The sequence below is a fragment of the Ananas comosus genome, linkage group 1 (assembly GCF_001540865.1).
Source record: "Ananas comosus cultivar F153 linkage group 1, ASM154086v1, whole genome shotgun sequence".
In the NCBI taxonomy this organism is placed as follows: Eukaryota; Viridiplantae; Streptophyta; class Magnoliopsida; order Poales; family Bromeliaceae; genus Ananas; species Ananas comosus.
In genome coordinates, this window is record NC_033621.1 from 22,514,863 (window position 1) to 22,537,609 (window position 22,747).

At 35.4% G+C, this 22,747-nt stretch overlaps 2 protein-coding genes across 10 annotated transcripts; one reads left to right on the forward strand and one right to left on the reverse strand.

Annotated features, from left to right (window-relative positions):
- On the forward strand, positions 833-11,355 carry LOC109716956 (lipid phosphate phosphatase 2-like). 4 transcript variants are annotated; one of them, XM_020242599.1, is made up of 16 exons: positions 833-935; positions 1,637-1,861; positions 1,945-2,032; positions 2,136-2,245; positions 2,362-2,455; positions 2,681-2,869; positions 2,988-3,047; positions 3,238-3,387; positions 6,850-6,899; positions 7,971-8,192; positions 8,288-8,375; positions 8,460-8,569; positions 8,958-9,051; positions 10,015-10,203; positions 10,312-10,371; positions 10,845-11,355. In XM_020242599.1, the coding sequence occupies exons 2-16, from the start codon at positions 1,643-1,645 to the stop codon at positions 11,039-11,041; spliced, it is 1,920 nt and encodes a 639-aa protein (XP_020098188.1). In that variant the 5' UTR covers positions 833-935; positions 1,637-1,642; the 3' UTR covers positions 11,042-11,355. The 4 variants fall into 4 exon arrangements, with proteins under 4 accessions (XP_020098188.1, XP_020098181.1, XP_020098173.1 ...); XM_020242592.1 differs by lacking the exon at positions 833-935 and adding an exon at positions 1,026-1,130 and having other exon boundaries at positions 8,490-8,569; XM_020242584.1 differs by lacking the exon at positions 833-935 and adding an exon at positions 1,033-1,130.
- LOC109710072 (heat shock factor-binding protein 1-like) lies at positions 14,681-22,134 on the reverse strand. Of its 6 annotated transcripts, none has more exons than XR_002216285.1 (7): positions 21,943-22,112; positions 20,337-20,390; positions 20,126-20,149; positions 19,990-20,032; positions 19,027-19,178; positions 18,448-18,506; positions 14,681-15,013 (listed from the first exon to the last, which is right to left on the reverse strand). XR_002216285.1 is itself a non-coding variant. In XM_020232490.1 (7 exons), the coding sequence occupies exons 1-6, from the start codon at positions 21,970-21,972 to the stop codon at positions 18,453-18,455; spliced, it is 297 nt and encodes a 98-aa protein (XP_020088079.1). In that variant the 5' UTR covers positions 21,973-22,122; the 3' UTR covers positions 14,681-15,013; positions 18,448-18,452. The 6 variants fall into 6 exon arrangements, 5 of the variants coding, with proteins under 5 accessions (XP_020088079.1, XP_020088086.1, XP_020088112.1 ...); XM_020232490.1 differs by having other exon boundaries at positions 18,448-18,512; positions 19,093-19,178; positions 21,943-22,122; XM_020232497.1 differs by having other exon boundaries at positions 19,093-19,178; positions 21,943-22,121.

Consider the following 22,747-nt stretch of genomic DNA (forward strand, 5'->3'; position numbering starts at 1 on the left):
GTCCTCCTTAGGGTTGAATAGTACCCTTAGAGCTGAGTGATCCTCACAGGATAAATGTATTAATCCAAAGATTAGAAATGATTAAAGAGGCTGATCTAAGGGCCAAAAAGTCGAAAACATCATAATTTTCTATATTTCCGATAGCGTAATAGCTCTACTCCTAATAATTATAAAGAAAATTGATAGTAGTAACAATAGGCCTGTAATTTTTCGGATCAAATTAATGTTCGCACACTCTGTAATGCCTCCAATAGTCCCACATCGGATGGGATACTAATTTCGATTAATTTATTTGAGGCCTACGCGCTACTAATAATAACTGGACTTAAGTTTTTTGGGCCGGTGGTTTGGGCCCAACGAGTTATTGTTGCTAGCGGGTCGGATCGTTGTAATCGGTAAGAGAGTCAGTTCACCAACCGAAAATGTGAGAACTAAATGCTATGCGTGATAAGGTGCTACACCAACGGGTTTGGTGGGAGCCACCCTGAACCCGTAGGAGCCACCTCTAGAATCTCACATCGCCTGGTAATTTCGATCCTGATTTCTGTGATCTGATTTGGATCCGACGAGGACGTCAGGGTCTAAACAGCCAATAGTCCCACATCGGATGGGATACCGATTTCGATCAGTTTATATGAGACCTAAGCGCTAGTAATAATAATTAGGCTTAAGCATTTTGGGCCGATGGTTTGGATCCAATAAGTTATTATTGCTAATGGGTCGGGTCTTTGCACACTCCTAAATCCGACCCGATTACATTTCACCGTCCACTTATGTTGGCAGTTGCAACAATAGCGGTTGCAAGTTCCAACCCACCTGAAATTAAAAAAAAAAAAAAAAATTCCTTGCAAAATTTAGGGTTTCTGAGCCCACGACACTTTGGGAAAGTTGCCAAAGAGAGTGTTTCCTTTATTTCTTTCCTTCTTTCTGTGTTGGTATGCTTCTTCTACACTTCTTCTCCCCCCGCCTTTTTTTTTTTTTTTTTCTTTTTTTGCTGGGGGAATTTAATCTGATAGTTGCTATATCTGTGTTGCTCAATCTTAATTTCTTTTAATTTGTTGCGTGTGATTTTTTTTAATACATTAATTATGATCAAGATTTGGAATTTAGTAGGAGGAGGCAAAAGGAAAGTTAAGTTCCACTTTTGCTTCTCTTTTCGTTTATTTTCCTGCATTTAGGTGAATAATGTGATTGCACCTTTGTTTAGTTTCAGAGTTTTGTTATCTATGAAATAATAATCATAATAATAAAGGAAAGTTTCAGGAGATTTGTAGTGCAATAGAAGTGAAATCCTTTTGATTTCACGGTCTCGCGCGAAAAGTAAACAATTGGCATTGTATTTGAAATCAAATAATGTTAGGTATTGAACACATCTGTTGATGGTTTCCATAATTCTCGGGGAAAGCTTATGCAAATTCATTTGCTTTATGAAGCACCCGATGTGTTTCGTGCGCCTTGGAACATTTATAGACTCGCTTTGTTGTGACTATCAATTTTACTGAGTTGAAAAGGTTAAGAAAAAGATTCAAAATAGAAAACATAATAATAATAAAGATGCGACGGTCCCTATAATTGTTACCTCGCAAAAGTTCTTCAACATCTTGTTCATTAGTATCTTTGATACGTAATGTTACAGGAAAGCATGAGAGAGGCTCAGCTTGTTGTTCTTCACACGGTGAGGTCTCATGGCGCGAAATTGGCGAGGACGCATGTGCACGACTGGGTTATTATCGCTTTCCTTGCGGGCGTCGTGATCGGTTTGAATGTCACCCATCCGTTCTATCGTTTTGTCGGAAAGGATATGATGGCCGATTTCAAGTACCCGCATAAAAGTAACACTATACCATTTTGGGCTGTTCTTGTAAGTGACAAAAAAAAAAAAAATTCAAGTATTTTTAGGGATTAAGAAATTTCATTTCATTTTTTTATAAAATACATTGACAGATAGTTGCATACTTGGTACCGTTGGCGATATTTGTCGCATTCTATTCATACAGGAAAGATGTTTATGACCTTCATCATGCCACACTAGGTATTGCCACTGCAATGCTCAAATCGACGCTGACGAATAGAATGCAAAGAAAGGAAGTTAATGTAATCTCTTTTTTTTGTTGTTTTGTTTTGTAAAAATTTAGGCATTTTATTCTCTGGGCTGATAACTGGCGTTACAACCAACGCGATCAAGATTGCAGTCGGCCGTCCTAGGCCCGATTTCTTCTGGCGATGTTTCCCCGACGGAAAAGAGGTTTGTCGCTTAGTAATTTCGCGTTGTGAATTTGTTGGTCTTTTTCGGGCGTTGATGCCCCCGATTTTAGAACATGAAACGGTGGCGTTTTAGTTCTTTTCTTGCAATGTGTCTAGTTGTATGATCAAGTCACAGGAAGAGTTATCTGCCACGGCGATAAGTTGCTCATGAAGGACGGTCACAAGAGCTTTCCAAGTGGCCATACTTCATGTGAGTTGCATTACTCTCCACTTTATTGTTCATCTAGAGTTCTAATACACCGCGTAATTTAATATTCTTTTCATTAGTAGGTTGGTTCAAATTACTATGATTCTTAAATGAGCTCAATTTGGTTATGTTGTGTTGTAAAATGTTGCCAATTTGGTCTTCATCTTGTTTCTACTTTGTGGAATAAGGAAAATAACATTTTATATTTTGGCTTTCCAATCGATACAGGGGCCTTTGCTGGTCTTTGCTTTTTAGCATTATACTTATCAGGAAAAATCAAAGTGTTTGATCGGAGGGGCCATGTCGCGAAACTCTGTATTTCGTTTCTTCCTTTACTCGTCGCGTCACTTGTTGCGGTATCACGGGTGGACGATTACCGCCATCACTGGGAAGACGTCTTTGCTGGCGGTCTTATAGGTTTGCTGCTCTCTTCTTCGGCCTTCCCTGCGAATCTACAATTCATTACCTAACTTCAATTGTCGTGATCTTCTCGATTGTTTTGCGTAATAAGTGGATTCTGCCGTGTTCTCTGCAGGAATGGTAGTGGCTACGCTTTGTTACCTGCAATTTTTCCCTGCTCCCTCTGATCCTAATGGTACTAGATATATTGAATCGTAATCAATCAAAGTTTAACATGCGATTAATGCGGTTATTGAATCGTAAACAGCCAAAGTTTCTCTGAATTGCATATCTATTTCCTTTATTCATCTGATGCATTAGCATGTTACCAGTTCATGATGTTGCTTTTTTTTTTTTCGTTTCTGTTAAATTCTTTTTACACATAGGGTGGGGTCCTTATGCATATTTCCAAATGTTGGCCGAGGCGCAGAGCGGCGACGGATCGGCTACTAACACGAACCAGCGAGAGGAAGCAGGCGACGTCAGTGAATCATCGTCTCGAGCACTCCGTACCAGCGAATGCGATCTCGAAACAGGTAAGAAGTGAACTGCACTTGACTAATGCTAACAAGCAAAATGTTCGCGTTAGGATATCGTTTCGACTTCCGACAATCACCGAAGAAATTTTGTTAGTCATAAAAACTGTTTTGAATGATGTATAGATCCTTTCTTTTCTCTTGTGAAATTTTGTATCTAGAGCTTAATAAAGTAGTCAGGGTAGATTCAGCAAAGAATGGGACAGTTTATTAGTTAAACCACAATTGCTGCAAGTACTTTTAACAGTAGAAGCTGTGGAATCAGAGCTAATTTACAGTAGCAAGTAATGTACTTACAGATGTTAGCGGGTCGCATTCAGGGCGGATTCTGGATGACCCGAACTTGAAACCGACAAATAAATTCGAAACACGAGCCCGGGGGATTTTGAAAATCCATGTCAAAAACCGAATCCGACCGAAAACCCAAAATATGAACCAGAAATAATTATTTCTTTTTACCATATTTTAAAATATTTTATATTAAAATTAATTTTTTTTAAATATAAATTCAAATGTAACATCGAATATTCATATACATTACTTAATATAAATTCTTGGGAAAACTTCAAACCCCCCTTCCCCCCCCCTGTTGTTTCGTAGTTTCTCATTTTGCCCCCCTGTGGTTTAAAGTGTATCAATTTGCCCCCTTGTGGTTTCGTTTTTATCTTTTCGGTAGCTTTTTCGTTAATATTTCGTTAAATTATATACAAAAAATTTTAGATATACATCTAGATTTATCAAATATTCACTTTAGTACCCTTTAATTTTAACTTTATTGCTGATTTAAGGAAAAAAAATAATGAAATTGATAAGAAAAAGATAAAAACAAAACCACAGGGAGACAAATTGATATATTTTAAACCACAGGGGGGCAAAGTGAGAAACTACGAAACCACACGGAGGGAGGGGTTTTGAAGTTTTTCCTAAATTTTTTTTGGATTCGGGTCGAGTACAAACAAAATTCATACATGAGTTCAGTATTTTTATTTCGGTAAACTAAATTACAGATATTCGTATCGATTGACATCCCTAATTGTACTATTATATGTCACATGAGTTTTCTAATTGTGAAAGATATAAATGCTGTGTGCAATAATTGTACAGGAGTTACCTAAAAACAATAATATTCTGAATAAAATAATTTGAATTTTAGGTGTTTGGATAAGTATGAAAAGTTTGTGATTTTATAAATATTTTTAGTATAAAATTATACAATATCGTGGTTATTTTGTCGTATCTTGCATTTAGCTCTCTTCTTGAAAAAAAATAAAAATTTGTATTAAACAAATACCTTATTTTTGTAGGTGCATATAAATTATAGTAAAGTGGGCCTAAAAAATGAGTTTGTAATTTCTAACAAAATATTTCAATTCTAAAATTCTTTTTTGATGAAAAAAAACAATGTATTTTAATTTTAAAATTATATTTTTTTATTAAAAATTTATTCTTTAAACATTTCTATTTTATCAGGAAAAATTATTTTATTTTATTTATTTGTCGCAGAAAATCTTTATAATTTAATGCCACGTGCTCGAACGTGGAAAGAATAGGTTGGACTCCAAAAACAGTACATGTGGGTTAAATTACACGCATAGTCCTTGGACTATTCGAAATTCGCGATTTACTACCTAAACTTTTTATTAAAAACAGTTTCTAACAGTGTATTTCTGTAGTTTTGGTTTTATTATCTAATTTTAATTTTAAAAATCTTATGTTTAGAATAGAGTTTTGATAGATAATCTAAACACTCTATTATAATATTATAAAGACTATTAGAGTAAAACTTACTAAATTTTTAAAATTTGAATAAACTATTTCCGAAGCGCCATAAGTTTAGGTAGCAAAATTAGATTTTTTTTTTTAAAAAAAATTTAAATATCTATCACAAGATTCGATACAGGACCAAATTGCAATAATGGGCTAGTAGAGGGGACTTTTTTCGAAAATAATCCTGTAAAATTTTGTATTTGCCAAACTAATCCTGTGAAATTTTTATTTGTGAAACTAATCATCCTCTCGCCACGTGGGCGCCACGTCAGGGATTTCTCAAAAAGACGGTGAATCGTTCACCGTCTTTGATATTTGTTGTGAAGGCGGTGAATGGTTCACCATCTTCATAAGACGGTGAACCATTCACCGTCTTTAGTAGGAAATTTTACACTAAAGGTGGTAAATGGTTCACCTTCTTCTAAAGACGGTGAACCATTCACCGCTTTTACAACAAAAATTACAAAGACGGTGAACGATTTACCGTCTTTTTGAGGAATTTCTGACGTGGCGCCCACGTGGCGAAAGTAGGGTTAGTTTTACAAATAAAAATTTCAGAGTGTTAGTTTGGTAAATACGAAATTTTACAGGATTATTTTCGAAAAAAGTCATAGTAGAGGACTGGTCGTACATATTACTCATTTTCTCTTTTTTTTTTTTTTTTCCTAAATTTGGTTTTCAAATTTTGTCTTCATCACATCTCCGTTTGCCCGCTGTTACCTCGCTTTATTTCCGAAAGAGATATTTGGTTAACAAGCGTTGCTACGGGCACCCATAACGTACCCAAACAAGTACAGTTTTTTAAAAACAGCTTTGGCCTGCACCAGGTGCACAGTACACCCCATGCACCGAACCTATATCTAAAATTACTGATTTTTTTTATATATATAAGCTTTTTTAAATATTGTATAAGACATCTAATAAGCCAGATATTAAATTTAATATCTTTATTATAAAGCTTAATTGATGCAGCAAAAAGCATTCAGTGAAGAAAATAATTTTACGATACCTACATATATTAAAAAAATTATATATAAAAAATAATGAATACATTAAGATAATAAATTTTATCTTCTATTTAAATCTTGAATATTGATTTTTCACAAAATAAATAACAATTGTTATTTTATCAGCAATATTTTAAACCGAACAATGCCTAAATAATGTCATTCAAATCTTATATATATATATATATATATACATAGAATTTTTGGATGATGTAGATCACCTTGGATTGAATTTTGATTTTAAGATATTATTATTATTAACATAAAAAAGTAAGGCATGGTGCATTATGGTACGGATGAACCGGGTGCAGGGAATAATATCTCTTGAGATGACACATTGGGGTACGTTTTCGAGTGAGTGAAGCAACACGCCTCCAAAAAAACCAAATCCATACGCCGAGAAGCAGCTACAGTTGTTGCTGTTCTCCACTTTCACAACCCCTTCCTTTTTGAGTTTTTCTTTTTTCCCCCCCAAATTCGCCATTAATCGAACCCTACAATCTCATCCCAACCCCATCTCTCTCTCTCTCTCTCTCTCTCTCTCTCTTCTCCAAGATTTCAGGTTTGTTTTTTTTTTTATTTTTTGTGGTGTCGATTTCTTTGTTTTCCAACCCTAATTGATCGTGTTCTCCTACTTTTTTTTTTTTTGCGTAAATTATCTTTAATGGTGTTTGTTGTTGTATTGTAGGAATCAAAGAGGAGGAGGAGCCGTTGATTTTGCTAAGGCATCGGATTTCAGTGAGTGCTAAGCCCCTTCTAACGATTAATTTGATTTGTTGCTCTGAATACGATTATTCTCTTGGATTTTTTGGATTTTCTGGTTAATTTTAGGGTTTCTAGCTATATATGTGTTGGGGATTATTTGAGGGTACTAGCATACAGGATGTTTGATGAAATGACCTTGGGGTTTTTCTTTTATATTTTTTATGCTTAGATGTTAATTTTCTTGAGGTTTAATGTGGGAAAGTGACAAATCGAAGGAGCAAAGGTTTTGTTTCGAGGCGAAGCGCGAGGAAGTGGAGTCGCGGATTGAACTCGTGGGAGTGGCTATGTGATGCAGGGGAGACAAATGGGTTGTACAGGATGGGGCGTATTTGAAAAAGCCATGATTAATGACTTCAATAAATATGAATCTGTTTCAAGAATAATGCCCAAATAGCACTTAACACATTTAAGTTCTTATGTAAAAATGTCTGTGAAATTCTAATTATTTGTTGGATTCCTAAACCCTTATGTTTTTTTGCATGGAGAGAGATCAAGTACTGGTGGTTGGAGAAAAATATGTGGGCTGAGTTGTTTTATAGTAGAATGCGCTTTGGTAACGGTTCTAGGTCTTAGAATGATGTTTTTGACATTTCTTTTATCTGAATTCAAACTCTCAGGTTTGTTACTCTAGAATTGTATGAGTTCGGTGTATTCAATGTAGTAAATGGAAAGGATTGGAAACGGAGATGGAGAAGTTGGTGATTCGTAGAATTGCCAGCAGAGTTGCTACATCTTTTTTCTTCTTTTTTTTTTTGTATTACAGCATAAACTGTCTGAATACATCATCAAATTCAGCAAACGTATTGATTATTCTGTTGGTGTTTTATAAATATAGACACATTTTGCCAACCTTTTACTTGTGTGAGTGACTATTCTGTGCACGGGTTGAAAATTTTCAATTTTCATCGGATGACATAATCGTCAAATCAATAAAGATTGTGCTTTTTGTTTGTTTGCATCAACTATTATTTCTTTCTGGACACAACAACAATCTTTTATGGTACTTGCTATCTATGTTGCTTAATTTAATCTCTATTGCACTAGGATACAATGCCGGATATTCAGTTAGGAGCTCACACTGTAAGATCGCATGGCTCTATAGTGGCAAGATTCCACATGTATGACTGGATCATACTTATATGTCTTGCGGTACTTGATGGAGTATTAAATATAATAGAACCTTTTCATCGTTTTGTCGGGCAAGACATGATGACTGATCTGAGGTATCCATTGAAAGGCAACACAGTGCCTTTTTGGGCTGTTCCGGTATTTTCTTGCCTTTTTTAATTTTTTTTCTTCTAGAGTAGCTTATGATAAAGTAATTTCTCTTTTTTACAAGGATTTGTGTTTATTTGTTGCAGGTCATTGCGATTGTACTACCCTTCGTCATCATCATTGGAATTTACTTCGTGAAGAAAAATGTATATGATTTGCATAATGCCATCCTAGGTATCTTTCCACATGCTTCGTCGGCTAAGCATACTTTGACATTTTTGTGAGTAAAATTGGTGTTGAAATCTGCATTTGCAACAGGACTTCTGTTTTCCGTGCTTATAACTGCAGTGATAACGGATGCAATTAAGGATGGTGTTGGTCGACCTCGACCAGATTTCTTTTGGCGCTGTTTCCCTGATGGAAAAGCTGTGGGATCCAAGCTTTGAACCTATTTCATTTGGGACTTTTTATGTATATAGCCCTGCAAAAGTGTTTCTAACACACTTCTACCCCTATAAAATCTGATTTTTTTAATATACCCCTCCAAAGTGCATCTTCTTACAAAAATATACTTAGTTTCATTTAGGGAGTCACCAATTCATGGGGGTAATTTGATTTTGTACTGGAAAAGTTTTTCAGAAAGGATATCTTTGTAATTACAAGGGAATATATGCATGAAGCCCAAGGTTTTTAAGGGCAAATATGAAAGTTCAGATTTCACAGGGATATATATATATACATTTCATAGTTTATTACAGTTTTTTCTGTTTGATACTATGTTGCATCATTGGAACTTATTTAGTCGCATAATTTCAGGCTTATGATAATGTGACCACTAGTGTCATATGTCATGGAGAAAAGAGTGTCATCAGGGAAGGTCACAAGAGCTTTCCGAGCGGGCATACATCTTGTAAGTTGCGAGATAACTATTTGCTTACTGTACTTTATTCATTTTGCGTTTCATATTGTTCTGTTACTTGATTTATTGTGTTAACTATTAAGGGATTATAGTATATGCGACCTAATACTTGCTGTTTATCATTGTGCATTTTGTTTCTGTTTTGGCCTTATATCAAGTCATGAGGCGAGAATAATACAAGATAAAATAAAATGATGTGCGTTAGCTTTTCCTAAGTAACACCGTAGATGTGTGTCTTGGAATTTGATTCTTATTTTATAAACCAAGAATTGACCACTGAACCCAGCAGTCATATATACCATATATTCTTCACATGCAAAGTTGACCATAATCATTGGTGCATGCTAAGATATTGCTAAAAAGTAAATTTTTTGAACATATTTTTGCAGGCTTGAAACATTTTGAACCTGTTCATGATTCTACTGTTTTGTGACCAGATTATCATAACAATGATAATGCTCGTGATCCAACAGCTATGTAGCTTATTTTTCACATTCTTTGGGTATTTTGATGCTTATTTTACCTGTGCAAAGTATGTTATGTCCATATCCATTGCATGCGATATCATCACAATATTCTACTTGTTTCCTTTGGGCTCACTTTGGTTGGAGAATGAACTTGGCATAGCTTGGTCTTTCCTTGTTTACTATATGCTACCATACCACTATCCTTGTCCAACTCATTGCACTTGTTTGAGCTACTTCGAGGATGAAAAAGTTAATTACAGCCATTTTTCTTTCCAAAGTTAGCAAAATAGAATATAAGACTATGATATTTGGGTTCTGATCTGTTCTGGTGAACCCAATCATGATATCGAGAATGGGAACTTTCCTCGTAGTGACATAGTTAGATTCAAGGGTATCACTAATGTGGTAATTCCTGCTGGATTGTAGCAGTGATATCTAGAGGTGTTATATGGTTTTCTTTCTTTGTTTTTTTCTTTGTCTATCGCAGGGTCCTTTGCTGGTCTAGGGTTTCTTGCATGGTATTTAGCTGGGAAAATCGCAGTCTTTGATCGTAGAGGCCATGTTGCAAAGCTTTGCATTGTTTTTCTGCCTCTACTAGTTGCATCTCTTGTGGCGGTTTCTCGAGTTGATGACTATTGGCATCATTGGCAAGATGTTTTTGCTGGAGGTCTTCTAGGTTTGTTCCTATGATCAATCTTTATACGCATTGCAGTTGTTTTCATTTGGCGATCCCTCAAATAGTTAAATTGCATTTCCACAATTATTTTTTCGGTTAATTTTGCAGGATTGGTGGTTGCTTCATTTTGTTATCTCCAATTCTTCCCACCCCCTTATGATATTGATGGTATGCTTCCCTGTCTTTTTATGAAGTATCAGTGTATCTGAAAAGGCCATATCAGTGTATTTGAAAAAACCATGTCACGCCCGCATGCATATGCTTGTATTGGAAGTTTTCTTGACTGTGTATTGAATGCCTGCTTAGCTTCTAGAATAACTTTTGTGAAGCTTTTCTATGATGGGAACCTAAAATGAGCCTTTGGACTTAAAGCAGCGAAAGTTTTAATTCGAAACTTCTACTTTTGCTGCAACAAGAACTTACTAGGGAGATTTTGTCAAATAGTTGTTATTGCTTTTTCGAACATGCCCTATGAAAGCAGGACTTTCCTCTGTAAGCTCCAACTAGAATAAATAGATCTAGAATTATCGTTTGTACATAACATTTAAGACTTTTCTGAATCACAGTTCTTTACTTTTGTCAGCTTCTTACATCTGTAATTTTTTTTTTTCTTTTTTCTCTTCTTTTTTTATTTTTGGCAGCATTTTGGCCTCATGCGTATTTTCGGGAGCTAGCGGAGACAGGTAACAATGGCCCGGTGTCCTCCACCACAAATCCTTTTAACTTGAGGCCACCTGAGATCGAAACCACTTACGTTTCGTCGGACAGTCATCTTGGGATGAACCTACGAGACACTAGTCCAATTCTAGACTCGATGGAATCTGGGAGAAGGCAATGATTTCAATCTGCAGCTGTACCATACAGACATCATGACAATCTTAGAGAACTGCGGTTATGATAATCCCCTATCTTTGAAACTTTGGGTTACAATGTAGTTAATATAGTTTCCGCCTTTTGTTTTGGTTTTGCCTTTTCTTTTCTGTATTCTAGTCAATGTAGTGTATGGTTTTCTACCCAATTTTTTGTAATCTCGACTACGATTAACTCATTCGAGATACACTGATCATAATGTACTGCTTCATGCTAGTCGGTTGATATCGAAGCCTCCGGAGACTTTTCGCTGTCGTTGTATTTACAACAGTTTATTATTTCTTTTTTGCCTTTTCTTTTTATGTTTATTTAATGATATTTCAATGTTCAGAGTGTTTATGAGTCCGAATTTAAGCTTCAAAAGGTGTCTAAGTTTCTAAACTTGCGAAATCTGTAAATGTATGTTCTCTGCAATTTGTGGAAACACATTTCCTCTCTTGTTTTTTGTCTATAAATTTCGCGAATTGAAGGTTTATTTATTTATTTATTTATTTATGATAGTGTCTAGTAACCATTCTCGGGAAGGAAAAGGAAATGGACAACTTTACTCTTGATGTACTGTTTTTTTTTTTTTTTTTTGTTGCTAAAAAGTCTTCTGATTAATCATGATCCTAAAATTGAGGCAAACTTTGACAGGGAAATGGTTTTGCAAACCAATCGAATGCAGAGGAATGGTAATTCGAGAGCGAGATTTAGGAGATTAATACACAAATGAGTTTGTTTTCATGGACTAATATATGAATTAAAGTGTCTAGTAAAAATCTTTGAGACGGAGCTTTAAGAACATTTTGTCAAAAGCTTGATTTTTTTGTAAATTCCAAACATTTTCAGTAGTTTTAACAATCTCATTGCGCCTTTTCTCAATTACTCACCCAATAGAAAAAAAAAAATCTTGTAAGGAATGAATTTGAGAGAGAATGATTCAGAAATAATTTGAAATGAATAATCTTAACATCCAGTATAAACATAAAATCACAAACCACTGCTAGTAAAGAAGAAAATAAGGGGCGAATATACGGAGTAAAATATTCATTTATACTTTCAAATTATTATTACTCAATTCTACAGTCAAAATACAAACAAAAGAAAAACTTCTAAAGATGGAACTGAAATATGTAGCCATAAGAAAAGTTAGGAGTTTTCTTTTTTTTTTTTTTTCTTTCTTTTTGAAATTGTTAAAGGATAGAGGCTAAATTACATAAAACCCTCACGTCAAAACCCAATTTTTCACTTTCTCTGTCATTTAAAAACCTACACTTTGTCCCCTTATAAAATGAAAAATATTCACTTCGCCCTTTGCCATTAATAATCCGTTAGGATTCTGTTCATAAAATATTATTATATATTTTTTTATGCCGAAAATGCTCTAAACCTTCTCTTGTGAACATGATGAGGGGCAAAATGATCATTTTATCATCACTGTTCACACCGTACCCTCTGTGAACATTTTTCATTTTACAAGAAGGCAAAATGTAGATTTTTAAATGACACGGAGAAAAAATGAAAAATCGGGTTTTGACGAGGGATTTTATGTAATTTAGCCAAGGATAGAAGAGTTTACATATGAAAGACCTTTTACCAAAAATGATTGTGTTCATACAAAAGCGAACTTGTGCAAAACAATATTACTAGAAATCATACTTATGAGGAACTTAGGATAACAATAATGAATGCAGTGAATTCGAAAGCAATGTGTTCAGTATATATACTAAGCATGGTTTCAAAATTCGCTGCAATTATATAAAAGCAAGTAACTCCCTTTAGCATCGAATACATCGACAACCTTACGTGTTTAAACCTCCATAAAGTGACATGCATGATCATTACAGATGAACTGAAGGAGAATGACTGCAAGCAACCAACCATAATAGAGGGAGATGCTTAGAAATGCCATGAAGTGAAAGTGTGGACAATGACAAGCAACCATCAACAGGGAGACTTTGTTACATAAAAGAGCATCTGGAACACCATAATGGAAAAATAGGAAGGAATAAGAACCTCAAATACCAGATCAGAAAAAAGCTTATTCTCTCAGCAGTATAGAGATATGGTGAAGATTGTCCGCATGCAACTCGTGTCGCGATGACCTCACAGGCTTACAAGAAAGTGACGAAGATTCTGACTTGCAAGCATCTTAAACTATCATGGGGTGGAGGGTTTTGTCGCTGTCATATCCGAGCAGAATCAAATTCTCGTGGAAAGATAGCATTTGCTGGTACCAATAATCTGCAAGTATCCTTGAGCCCTTCCACTCCGAGTTACATGTTGACAATCATACAGTTGTAAACCAAAAATAGAGAGCATTCCTGGAATACTTTACAGTTGTAAAACAAGCGGTATATATATATGGATGAGCTCTTCCATTTCGGGTAGCAGGAAAGAGAATTCTAACCTAGCAGTAGAGAGATGGTGAAACATGATAATCCAAAGATGGGCAAGAAGCAGGAAAGAAGCAGCTGCAGTTGGATCATTGCATGCTTCACATGTGAAACTGAGCAGGAGAAACCACCTCCTAAAGAAAAACCATCAAAGCTGAAGATGATGAAGCCCCCGCCATTTCAGAAGCTTAAGGAGGACATTATGCCCACCAAAAGGAACAACGTCGAGGGCACGACGACGGTCACGAAGCCCCCAAGCACCACAAAGGATGATCCACCTATGAAGGAAACTGCAACAACTTCGGAGGCAGCAGGTGATGCAAAGAAAGGAACTACAGCTGCAGTTCATCTTAATTTGAAGATTCCTACAAAAGAATAAGAAAATCTCTCCCCCAATTAAGCATATAATGTCTATATATATCTTAAATAAAGAGAGAGAGAGAGGTCTAAAACTGACGAATTGGAGAAAAAGCAAATTAAAAATGACATGAGAAATATCATCTCCATTTGTATTCATGTTTACTATATTGTACTATATTGATCCTATTGTGTCATGTTGTATAAGTCATCAGTGTAGCAGACATACTGATGCTTGTCCCTAGGTTTCTTTTCTTTGGGGTTGCTCTCCATGAAATAAAAGGTTGTGCTTTTCTAGTAAAATTAAGTTGCTCGCACTTCTAATATTGAATAGATCTCTCATAGACTCATTAAAAAGGAAACTGTCGTATTTGAGCCAAATACAAGTAAGCAATTGTATATAATGTTTGAAGGATTTCCCCATCGAAATCGAAACTTCTTCGGCTTGTAACAACCTCTCAATTTTGTGGATCTTCCTCTCCATCATCTTTAATCTCAATAAATGGTGAATCATTGTCTATTGGTTCGTAACTAGTTGAAAAATAATGCAAACATTTAGTATTAGAAGTGTGCTAAAGCCTACAGTACTAGAATTGTGCTGTGGAACAACATGATCATACAATATTACTAAAGAGAGAAGGTACAGTTTCTTGTGATTTCCTATCAATTTATGACATAAACTGTAGCTCTACCAATGCCTTAGTTACGGTTAATTGGTCGATTCACATATAATATTTGTATTATCTGTATTGCTCAGAAAAAGAAGAATGCTAACAAAAACTAAAAAAAAGAAGGAAAAAACATTGTTGATAAGAGAAACATGATCGACACCATAGGAAACAAGCTATTATACTCAACTCAAACATATTGAATGATGAGAAAAAGAAAATATATATGGCCAACAAATTTGGTAACAGAGTATCATATACAGCACAAACCACAAAGAGAGAAAAGTGCACTCAAAACCATGTAGAAGGAAAAGTACATCTTTTTCATTCTCACCAGTCAACAATTCTCCATCAACCATGTTAGTGTATTGAATCACTAAATAAAGCTTTACATTCAAATTCCGACACGTCTCGGATGAAAATTTTGACACTATTTACTCAGCTGAGATACAATAAGATGGATGTCTAAATTTAGTAGTCTCCAACTAGTCCCTTTGAAATTTCACCTTAATTTTGGAACATATAACAGCTGCGAACCTGAGATGCATAAGATATGGTTGAACACAGATGTTACAATACCAAAGTTAAATAACTAAGAAAAAAATGAGATTAGACTTAGAGAAATATTAATATTTAAACACAAGCTCATACAAGATGTAAAATTGCAAATATTATGGATTTAACTGTATGCACAGATAAAGCGGAAACCTAGTCTCAGTCTTCTAGTTTGAGAAAGGAGTTTTTGTTTGAGATGTTTGCAGAATATCTATTCAATCAGTATGGCTTTGAGGCTCCCATTAAAATTACCTGGTTTTATGGATAGAAAATTAGATATTCCGATGAGCCCAATACTCTGGATTGTACATGATCTACTTATGTGCAACTAAACTTATAAGCTACATATCCACTTCTTTGTTTGAGATGCACAACACTATTTGAAGAAGTGATAAATTGCTTGTTTAACAGTATAGAAAGGCAGTTCTGTTACTAGGACACCCTCTGTGTGTCGAATTATGTCATGTTTCAATCAGGTAATATTATGTTGTACCTTTTCTGGTAGTATAGGCTCCTAGAGGCAAATGACAAGACTATTAGTTTAATGTGAAAGTATTCTAATTTGTTGTGCAAGAAACAACCTAGAAACATCAATAATTGTAAAAGAAACTTAATCTAAAAAGCTTAATTCATGGGCAAAATGACACGACTGATGAAAAAGAATCAGCCCTACCCTTATATAATCTAACTGTGAGGCTGATCAANTATTATTTTGGAAATTTATAATTCTTCCGTTTTACTGGATGGAATTTCAATGAGTTAGGTTTATAAGAACTATGAAGTCCTAGTCTTTCAATCAAAGAAAAAATTACTTTAGACTTGGATTTCTAGACCATTCTATTCTGGTAGTTCGACCGTGGAATTTATTTGTTTCGGTATTTGCGGAATATGAGTGTGTGACTTGTTATAATTGATCCTATTGATAATACATAGAATGGACCTGTTATCTCTATCAAGATGATTCTACCTCGTCGGATATTTATTCTAGTATCTGGAGCACGGAATATATAGAATAGATCAAGAAAAGAAATATTTGAACTATGATTCATACCTACTATTTATTCAGACCTCGCAACCGGACTCAAAAAAAATTCAAATAGGTATTTCCTAAATCAAACGAATTTTATTCCTTCAGATTTATTTTGACCGAAGGAGGTTGATGAGGATTACAAAAAGATAATAGCAACCGCCTTGTGCACATAGTCTCTAAGTTATTTTTCTAGGAATATGATAAATCTGGTAGGTTGACTGAATTGCCCTAAAAAAAAAAAGAGAAAAAAATCATGATTATTGGAGCCTTGCATAGAAGTGAATCAAGCTATCTCTGTAGCACACAAGTTATTATTGGATAATTTGCTCTAAAACGCCCAACAGGCCCCACAAGATTTTGAGCTTGCTCAAGCCTGATCTCAAACTACATAAAGTTGAAGCCTCAGTCAAAAAGTTGGATAACGTTAACCCAGTAAAATATGAGCATAAGTACTTTAAAAGCACAGGTCCAGCACATCTTAAGCATTATTTGTTCCCTAATGGGGGTCAAGTTCTCTAGTCCAACGTGACTGACCTTTGCGAGTATGTTTGACAACTTACATCAAATGTAGCTTGAAATATTCTTTTCGTACTGGGAAATAAGGAAAATTAATTCATTTTTCTTCTAATTATTTGACAACCCTTCGCATCAAGTCACTTTCTACCGAGGGACATAAGAAAGATAAAGTAAACCAAAGTCTGAAATGTAAAAAATGCAAAAATAGATGTCTACATGGAGGTAGCTACTAGCCATTTTTCCAGTCACAGGACAACCAATAAAAGCAGCCATGTGCATTTCGATACTAAAGGCAAAAAGATGAAAAGAAGAAGGCAGTATTTATCCAAAAATCTCTCCTATTTGAGCAAGTCAAGTCATAAAAAGAATAAGAATCCAATATACAAGCAGCTTATAGCATAAAAAAAAGTAATGCTTATAGCATAAAAAAGAATGAGAGCACTTAGAGGAATAGTAATCTGAAGCTTTTGGTTCCACAAGTGACAATACAAGGAAAAGAATCACCATCACCAGGAAAAAGAGTGGAATCAGAGAATCAACTGTTACCTTTGTGACCTATATATGAACTCTTCTTTCTAAGAATGTCCATAGTCGTACTACCGCTTAGCAATCTTTTGTAGGAAAAGAAAAAAAGAAGGGGTTGATCATTGTTAGTTTTAGAGTGAACTTGATTAGACAGATGATGACCAAGTGCAAGCTGAAAATGGTATCTAAGTTGTTGCTGCTGCTGCATAGAGACTGAGCAACATGAGGATAAACAACATTCCCCTAACATGCAATTAATGCCATCAAAGAAGAAGCCCCCACAGCCACCAGAGGTGAACAAAGACAACAACAAGTTCCGATAGCCATTGAAAGAGGACAATGAGGAGGCAAAAAAACAATCAACGGACATAAAGCACCCCATGGAACGGCAAACTATGAAGACTAAAGATGTTGCACACATAAGCACTTTTGAGGTGTCTCATTGTCACGATATTAAGCCTACAATGGAAGCAAATCATTAGAGTACCACAAAGAATGATTCACCTACAGCTAGTGATCTCAAAGAGGCTGTTCCAAAACTGCAAGCATCTGGTGGCGGAATAAAAAAGCATCACAATTTGCTATTAGCTTAAATTTCAAATACGGTGTTGTTTTGGTGTGTGGTATTGCTGCCTTAAGTAAATATCTTGTTGTCTCACTTAGAAACTAAGTTTGAAGTTGTACCAGTAATTTCAGAATAAATTATATGTTTCCAGCAAAATATATCCTTGTTGCACCAAAAACTAGTTGATTGGAGTTACAGATGGATTCAAGGGAGGAAAAATAAAAAATAAAAATAAAAATAAAAAATTGAGTTGCACCAAATACTAATAGATTGGCTGTAAAGAAATAGTGATCACATTGAACATAGTGTGAGCAATTCAGTGTGATATTGTGTTCTTAAATTTGAGCTGCACCAGTAGATCTCTGTAATATACCTGATGCTAAGGAGAAAACATCAAATTTAAATGATTTCTTATTGATTGAGATTATATGTTTGATACTTTGATGTCTTTGATCATCCGTACCCAAACAGTCTGCAATTCAGTTTTTATTGACTTTAAAATCGTTAAATCACAGTAAAGAATACAACAAGCAAAACTATTATTCAAAAAAATGAAATTTTCTAGCCTGTGCGTTGCTTAATGGGGAAATTTTGCATAGTTAATAGCCTAAGTCACTTAATATCACTTACCCAGATCACGAAAACCACAGCACGAGAACAAAATTCCCATAATCAGCAATCAGACATAGTAGATATCAAGAAATTGAATGCACGTTCAAGCCTCATATCTTAATTTTATATTCCAATGATAAAGTAAAAGGGTAAAATATACGCTCGCACATGTACTATGCCAGTATTCCACTAGGTCCATGTACTATCCCAGTATTGCAATGTAATTCCTGAAACTTGACATAAATATTATTTTAGTTCATAACCATGAAAAAGGATGTGAGTGTTATTGTAGATGAACTTTTGACTCTGTTTGAAGTATATTGAAGTAATCATTTTACAGGTCATTTTATAAAAAGAAATAGATATTTCTTTATTGTCAAGCAATTTGTGAAAATTCAGGGACTCAATAATGCAGATTGCAAAACACTGTAGCAAGTATTGACGCCGTGAGTACTATATCGCAAGGGAAGACTACAGAAAGAGTAGCGCAGGGACAACAGCAAGTATTGATTTCTTGGCCGCATCACTTAAATGGATAAGTGAACATTACAGCGATCAAGCAGCAATATCGAGATAGTGCAGGGGCTACCAATACATTTTTCCCTGAAAAAGGCTATTAAAATTGCCACAATATAATATAGCTCCCGCTGTTCTAATTTCAGTATGATCTCGTAACAACGATGTAGAAAAATATACAAAAGGACTCAACTACACAAGCCAAACGAAACTATTTAATATTCATCTCACCTCCACTCAGTGCTCGTGACAATCTTATGCAGATCCATCAGCAGGCTTAGTTTCTTGGGGACTCACCTTTGGCCCACTCTCTGTTTCCATCTCAGCTTTTAGGTCATTGATGCTTTTCTCCAGCTCATCAATGCGGCTTCCCATTTCGTCAAGTGCTTAAAAGTTAAGGAATAATTGAACACTTATATATTCATAGATGAATTAGAGTAGATGATGTTTCTATCCATCTGCAAGAAATTCCAAAAGAAAAGAAAAAAAAAAATCTGAAAAAGGAGGAAAAAATTGACATTAGGTGTTTAAACAGATAATTCTCCACCATACAGAGCTAATTTTGATATCCTCTGCTACTGGGGTATCAAGACGCTAAAATTGAAAAGAACAGCCTTGATAATTTATATCAAACCCGATCAAGCATAATGTGGATAAGTCATGTGATCTATAATTCTCAGAAATTAACATACGACAACAAAATTATTTATTTACATATCCCTACATAATATAATGCCTTACCCTTGTACATATAACAATGCCCCTCTTAGTATAAAAAATTTAAAAAAATTAAAAATAGTGCAAAATCAACTTTGCCCTGTGAATTTGATGACTCTCCAACTTAATATAAAGGTAGTTTTAATTTTCTAAGAAACTGCACTTCGAGAAGTATATGCAAAAACTCTAGATTTTACAGGGACATCAAACATAAACTTACAAATAGATAGTTTTCCAGGAAATGTACATAACAGCTCCTAAAACTGAATAACCAACGACACTGAATAACCCAAGACATTACAAATCATGCTTACTCAATTACATTTCAGAAGTTGAAAGGATTTAACAATAAACCAAAAGAAAAAAAAAAAATCTAATTAGCAATAATAACGGGTACAAAGAAATAAACAATAAAAAGTGACAGAGAGGAGCATCCAAATGAGTGATGCATATCATTAAAACTGTTCAAAAGGATATTCTTCGAAATTATGCTCTCAGACATAGCCTGGAACCTAGTTTGCTGCAAATGGAGTAGAAAGTGTCACACACACACACGCACACACACATATATCCCCAAAAGAAATGCTTGCCAAAGTAGAGAGAAAATTCATACCATCTGCATGAGGAGGTTTTGCACCTGGAACGGGGGAAAAAGGGTCAGATTTTATGCCGGAGAGTGCTCGTCAAATAAATATACAATTACTGTATTAATCTTTAAAAGAAACTCTGGTGCTGTTTTTTCTCTTCATACAGAGATGTTAAAGAAAAAAAAAATCCAATTAAACTGATTCGAATTTGAGAAATCTCAGTGTTGTATCACTCACAAAAGTTGTCATGTCTGCAGTGCTTTGTTTCGACTCTTCTGATTCTTGTTCACCCTGCCATCAATAACATCAGGCATACCATAATCACAGTAATAATAAATAAAGCCCTTGAATTGGACTATTGTCCAGCGAAAGAATCCTTAAGCTGAACAAGATAATAGAAGGAGAGCAAATTATTAGATCACCAGTATAGCGAAAAAAATCTAACTAACTGACTTTCAAAGGAAAAGAAAGGAAAGACAAAAACAACGTAACCACCTAGTTTACATAAAGGACTAGTGAGTTCCAGTGAAATCATCTATGACATAACAACAATAAGCATACATTTTAAAGCCCCCTAAAAAAATAGAGTTATTGTTTATATTATCACGTATGAATTACTCAGCAATTCACTGGTGACAAAATTCACAAATACATTTTCTCTTTCTAAATACAATTTTAATGAGAAGATAGAACTTTTAAGGAGGGTGATGGCATCATTGACATCCACTAAGCACCCAGTTTCATTTGAATGAAACAGTGGACAATCTCACCACCCAAGTACATGAAGTACAACAATAGCAACCATCATCTAGTGGCAACTTTGCAAGATCAAAAGATTCAAGAAACCAAGATGGTTTGGATGCAATTCAAACTTTATTATCTCACCTTCTCAAGGACAAAATAACGAAGTTTAAAATTCATACTTGCAAGACTAATCAATGCCGGTATGAGTTTCTCGTATATGTTCTGATTTCACATATTCTCAACCCCCATGATTGCCATGCAATTGCACGGCACTATGCCGCGCCATTAGTTGGCAATTGCACGGCACTATGCTAAGCCACTAGTTGACTATGTAGGTGTTCGAACATGCTGGTATCGTGCCAACATGTGCAACACAGCCCCATCCACTTGCGCAAGTTTTTAGGGCTCTTTTGGCTCCAACGGCTATAATTGCTTAGTTGGACCCAAATGTGATTTAAGTGTTCCAATTTTCAATTTAACAAGAAAAACAATGGAACCTCGCAATGCACATAAAAAATTTAAAATAAAAACAATCTCTTGAATTCTCTGAATCAAGAACCAACTCAATTCTGCCCTAATTTGATGCCAAGCAAGCGGCCCAAGCTACATATATCACACATCTAAGTGAATAATAGTAATCATTAAAGTCTAAACTCATCGCAAAGACACAAAATAAAGACCAATTTCAGCTTTCGTGTTAAAGCCAGAATCACCTTCTAAGTCATTTGGTTGCCAAACACCCACCTTCTACTTCTTACGCAGCAAAACTATTCTTAACACCTAAGTCAAACAAGAAATACGATGAAACCACGCACTGCACACAAAAGAAATTCGAAACAACCTCCGAAATTCTCCAAATTGAGAACCAGTTCAACTCCACATCATCTATATAAATCGCTCGAGTAGATTATAATAACGATTGAACTAGATTGCACATAACACTGCTATTTTAGATGCATAACAAGAAAAAGAACAGGGGAAAAGGGGAGAATAGCCACGGACGCAAGAGATTAAACCCTAGATTCTTCGACAGCTCCATGAGATCGGGGAAAGAGATGATATAGGATCCGTTGGGGATTAGGGTTTGTGGTGGCCGTACCTTGGGAGCCGATGGGTCGGTCGACGCCATGGATGCGAGAGCGCGCGCGCGAGAGAGAGAGAGAGAGAGAGAGAGAGAGGAGAGATGATTGCGAGGGGAGTCGAACTGGGCACACGAAGTGTGGTAAAAATGTATGGACAGTCCCTGGCCTATCTCAATATAGAGATTGGTCCCTCTACTTCTCAACGCAAACATTTTTTAGTACCTCTTGCCATTTTAACGTGATGTGTTTACTCATACCCCTTAGGACCTGTTCGGGGATTAACGTTCGGATTCGGGTTTCGGGTTTGGCATCCGGGTTCGGATTCGGATTTTATAACCTCGCTCCGAGTCCAACCCAATGACATCCCTTGTAGGATGGCCTTGTTTTGCCACAAACTTTGTTCCAAACTTAGGCCCAACACATTGGGCCTTATTTTGGGCCAAGCCATTTTCGCTTTTGCACTTTTTTTTAATGCATTGTATGTCTCATGACAAAGCTTTTAAATCACACCCAATTACGGAGTTCCAAAGCACAAATTATGGCACCTTTTATTTCTCACAGTGGGCCTGAACTTTGTCTGAAAATGAGGCCCAACACAATGGGCCTTATTTTGGCCCGGATCCCTTTTTTTTAACTTAACTAAAAAACTTAATTAAGAGAGAAATCAAGAGTAGAGAAGATGCCAATTATCTTTTTTTTAAAAAATGTAGCAATCTACCCGCTTCATTCAATAAAAGAGGTGAATTAAACTTACAATATGGAAGTAGACAATGCCTCCTAGAAAAAGTACAAGCAAAGCAAAGAGAAAAAAGAGTAATAAAA

Bases quoted from the DNA above. Each gene is read 5' to 3' on its own strand.
- LOC109716956 (XM_020242584.1), top strand. From the start codon at position 1,089: ATGATCAAGATTTGGAATTTAGTAGGAGGAGGCAAAAGGAAA. The intron at 2,870-2,987 runs GTTTGCTGCTCT...TGTTCTCTGCAG, and splicing joins CTTTGCTGGCGGTCTTATAG to GAATGGTAGTGGCTACGCTT. The intron at 6,900-7,970 runs GTGAGTGCTAAG...CTATTGCACTAG, and splicing joins TGCTAAGGCATCGGATTTCA to GATACAATGCCGGATATTCA.
- LOC109710072 (XM_020232490.1), bottom strand. From the start codon at position 21,972: ATGGCGTCGACCGACCCATCGGCTCCCAAG. The intron at 19,179-19,989 runs ATATCCTTTTGA...ACTTTTAAGCAC, and splicing joins TGAGAGCATAATTTCGAAGA to TTGACGAAATGGGAAGCCGC. The intron at 18,513-19,092 runs GTGAGTCCCCAA...ATTTATGTCAAG, and splicing joins AAACAGAGAGTGGGCCAAAG to TTTCAGGAATTACATTGCAA.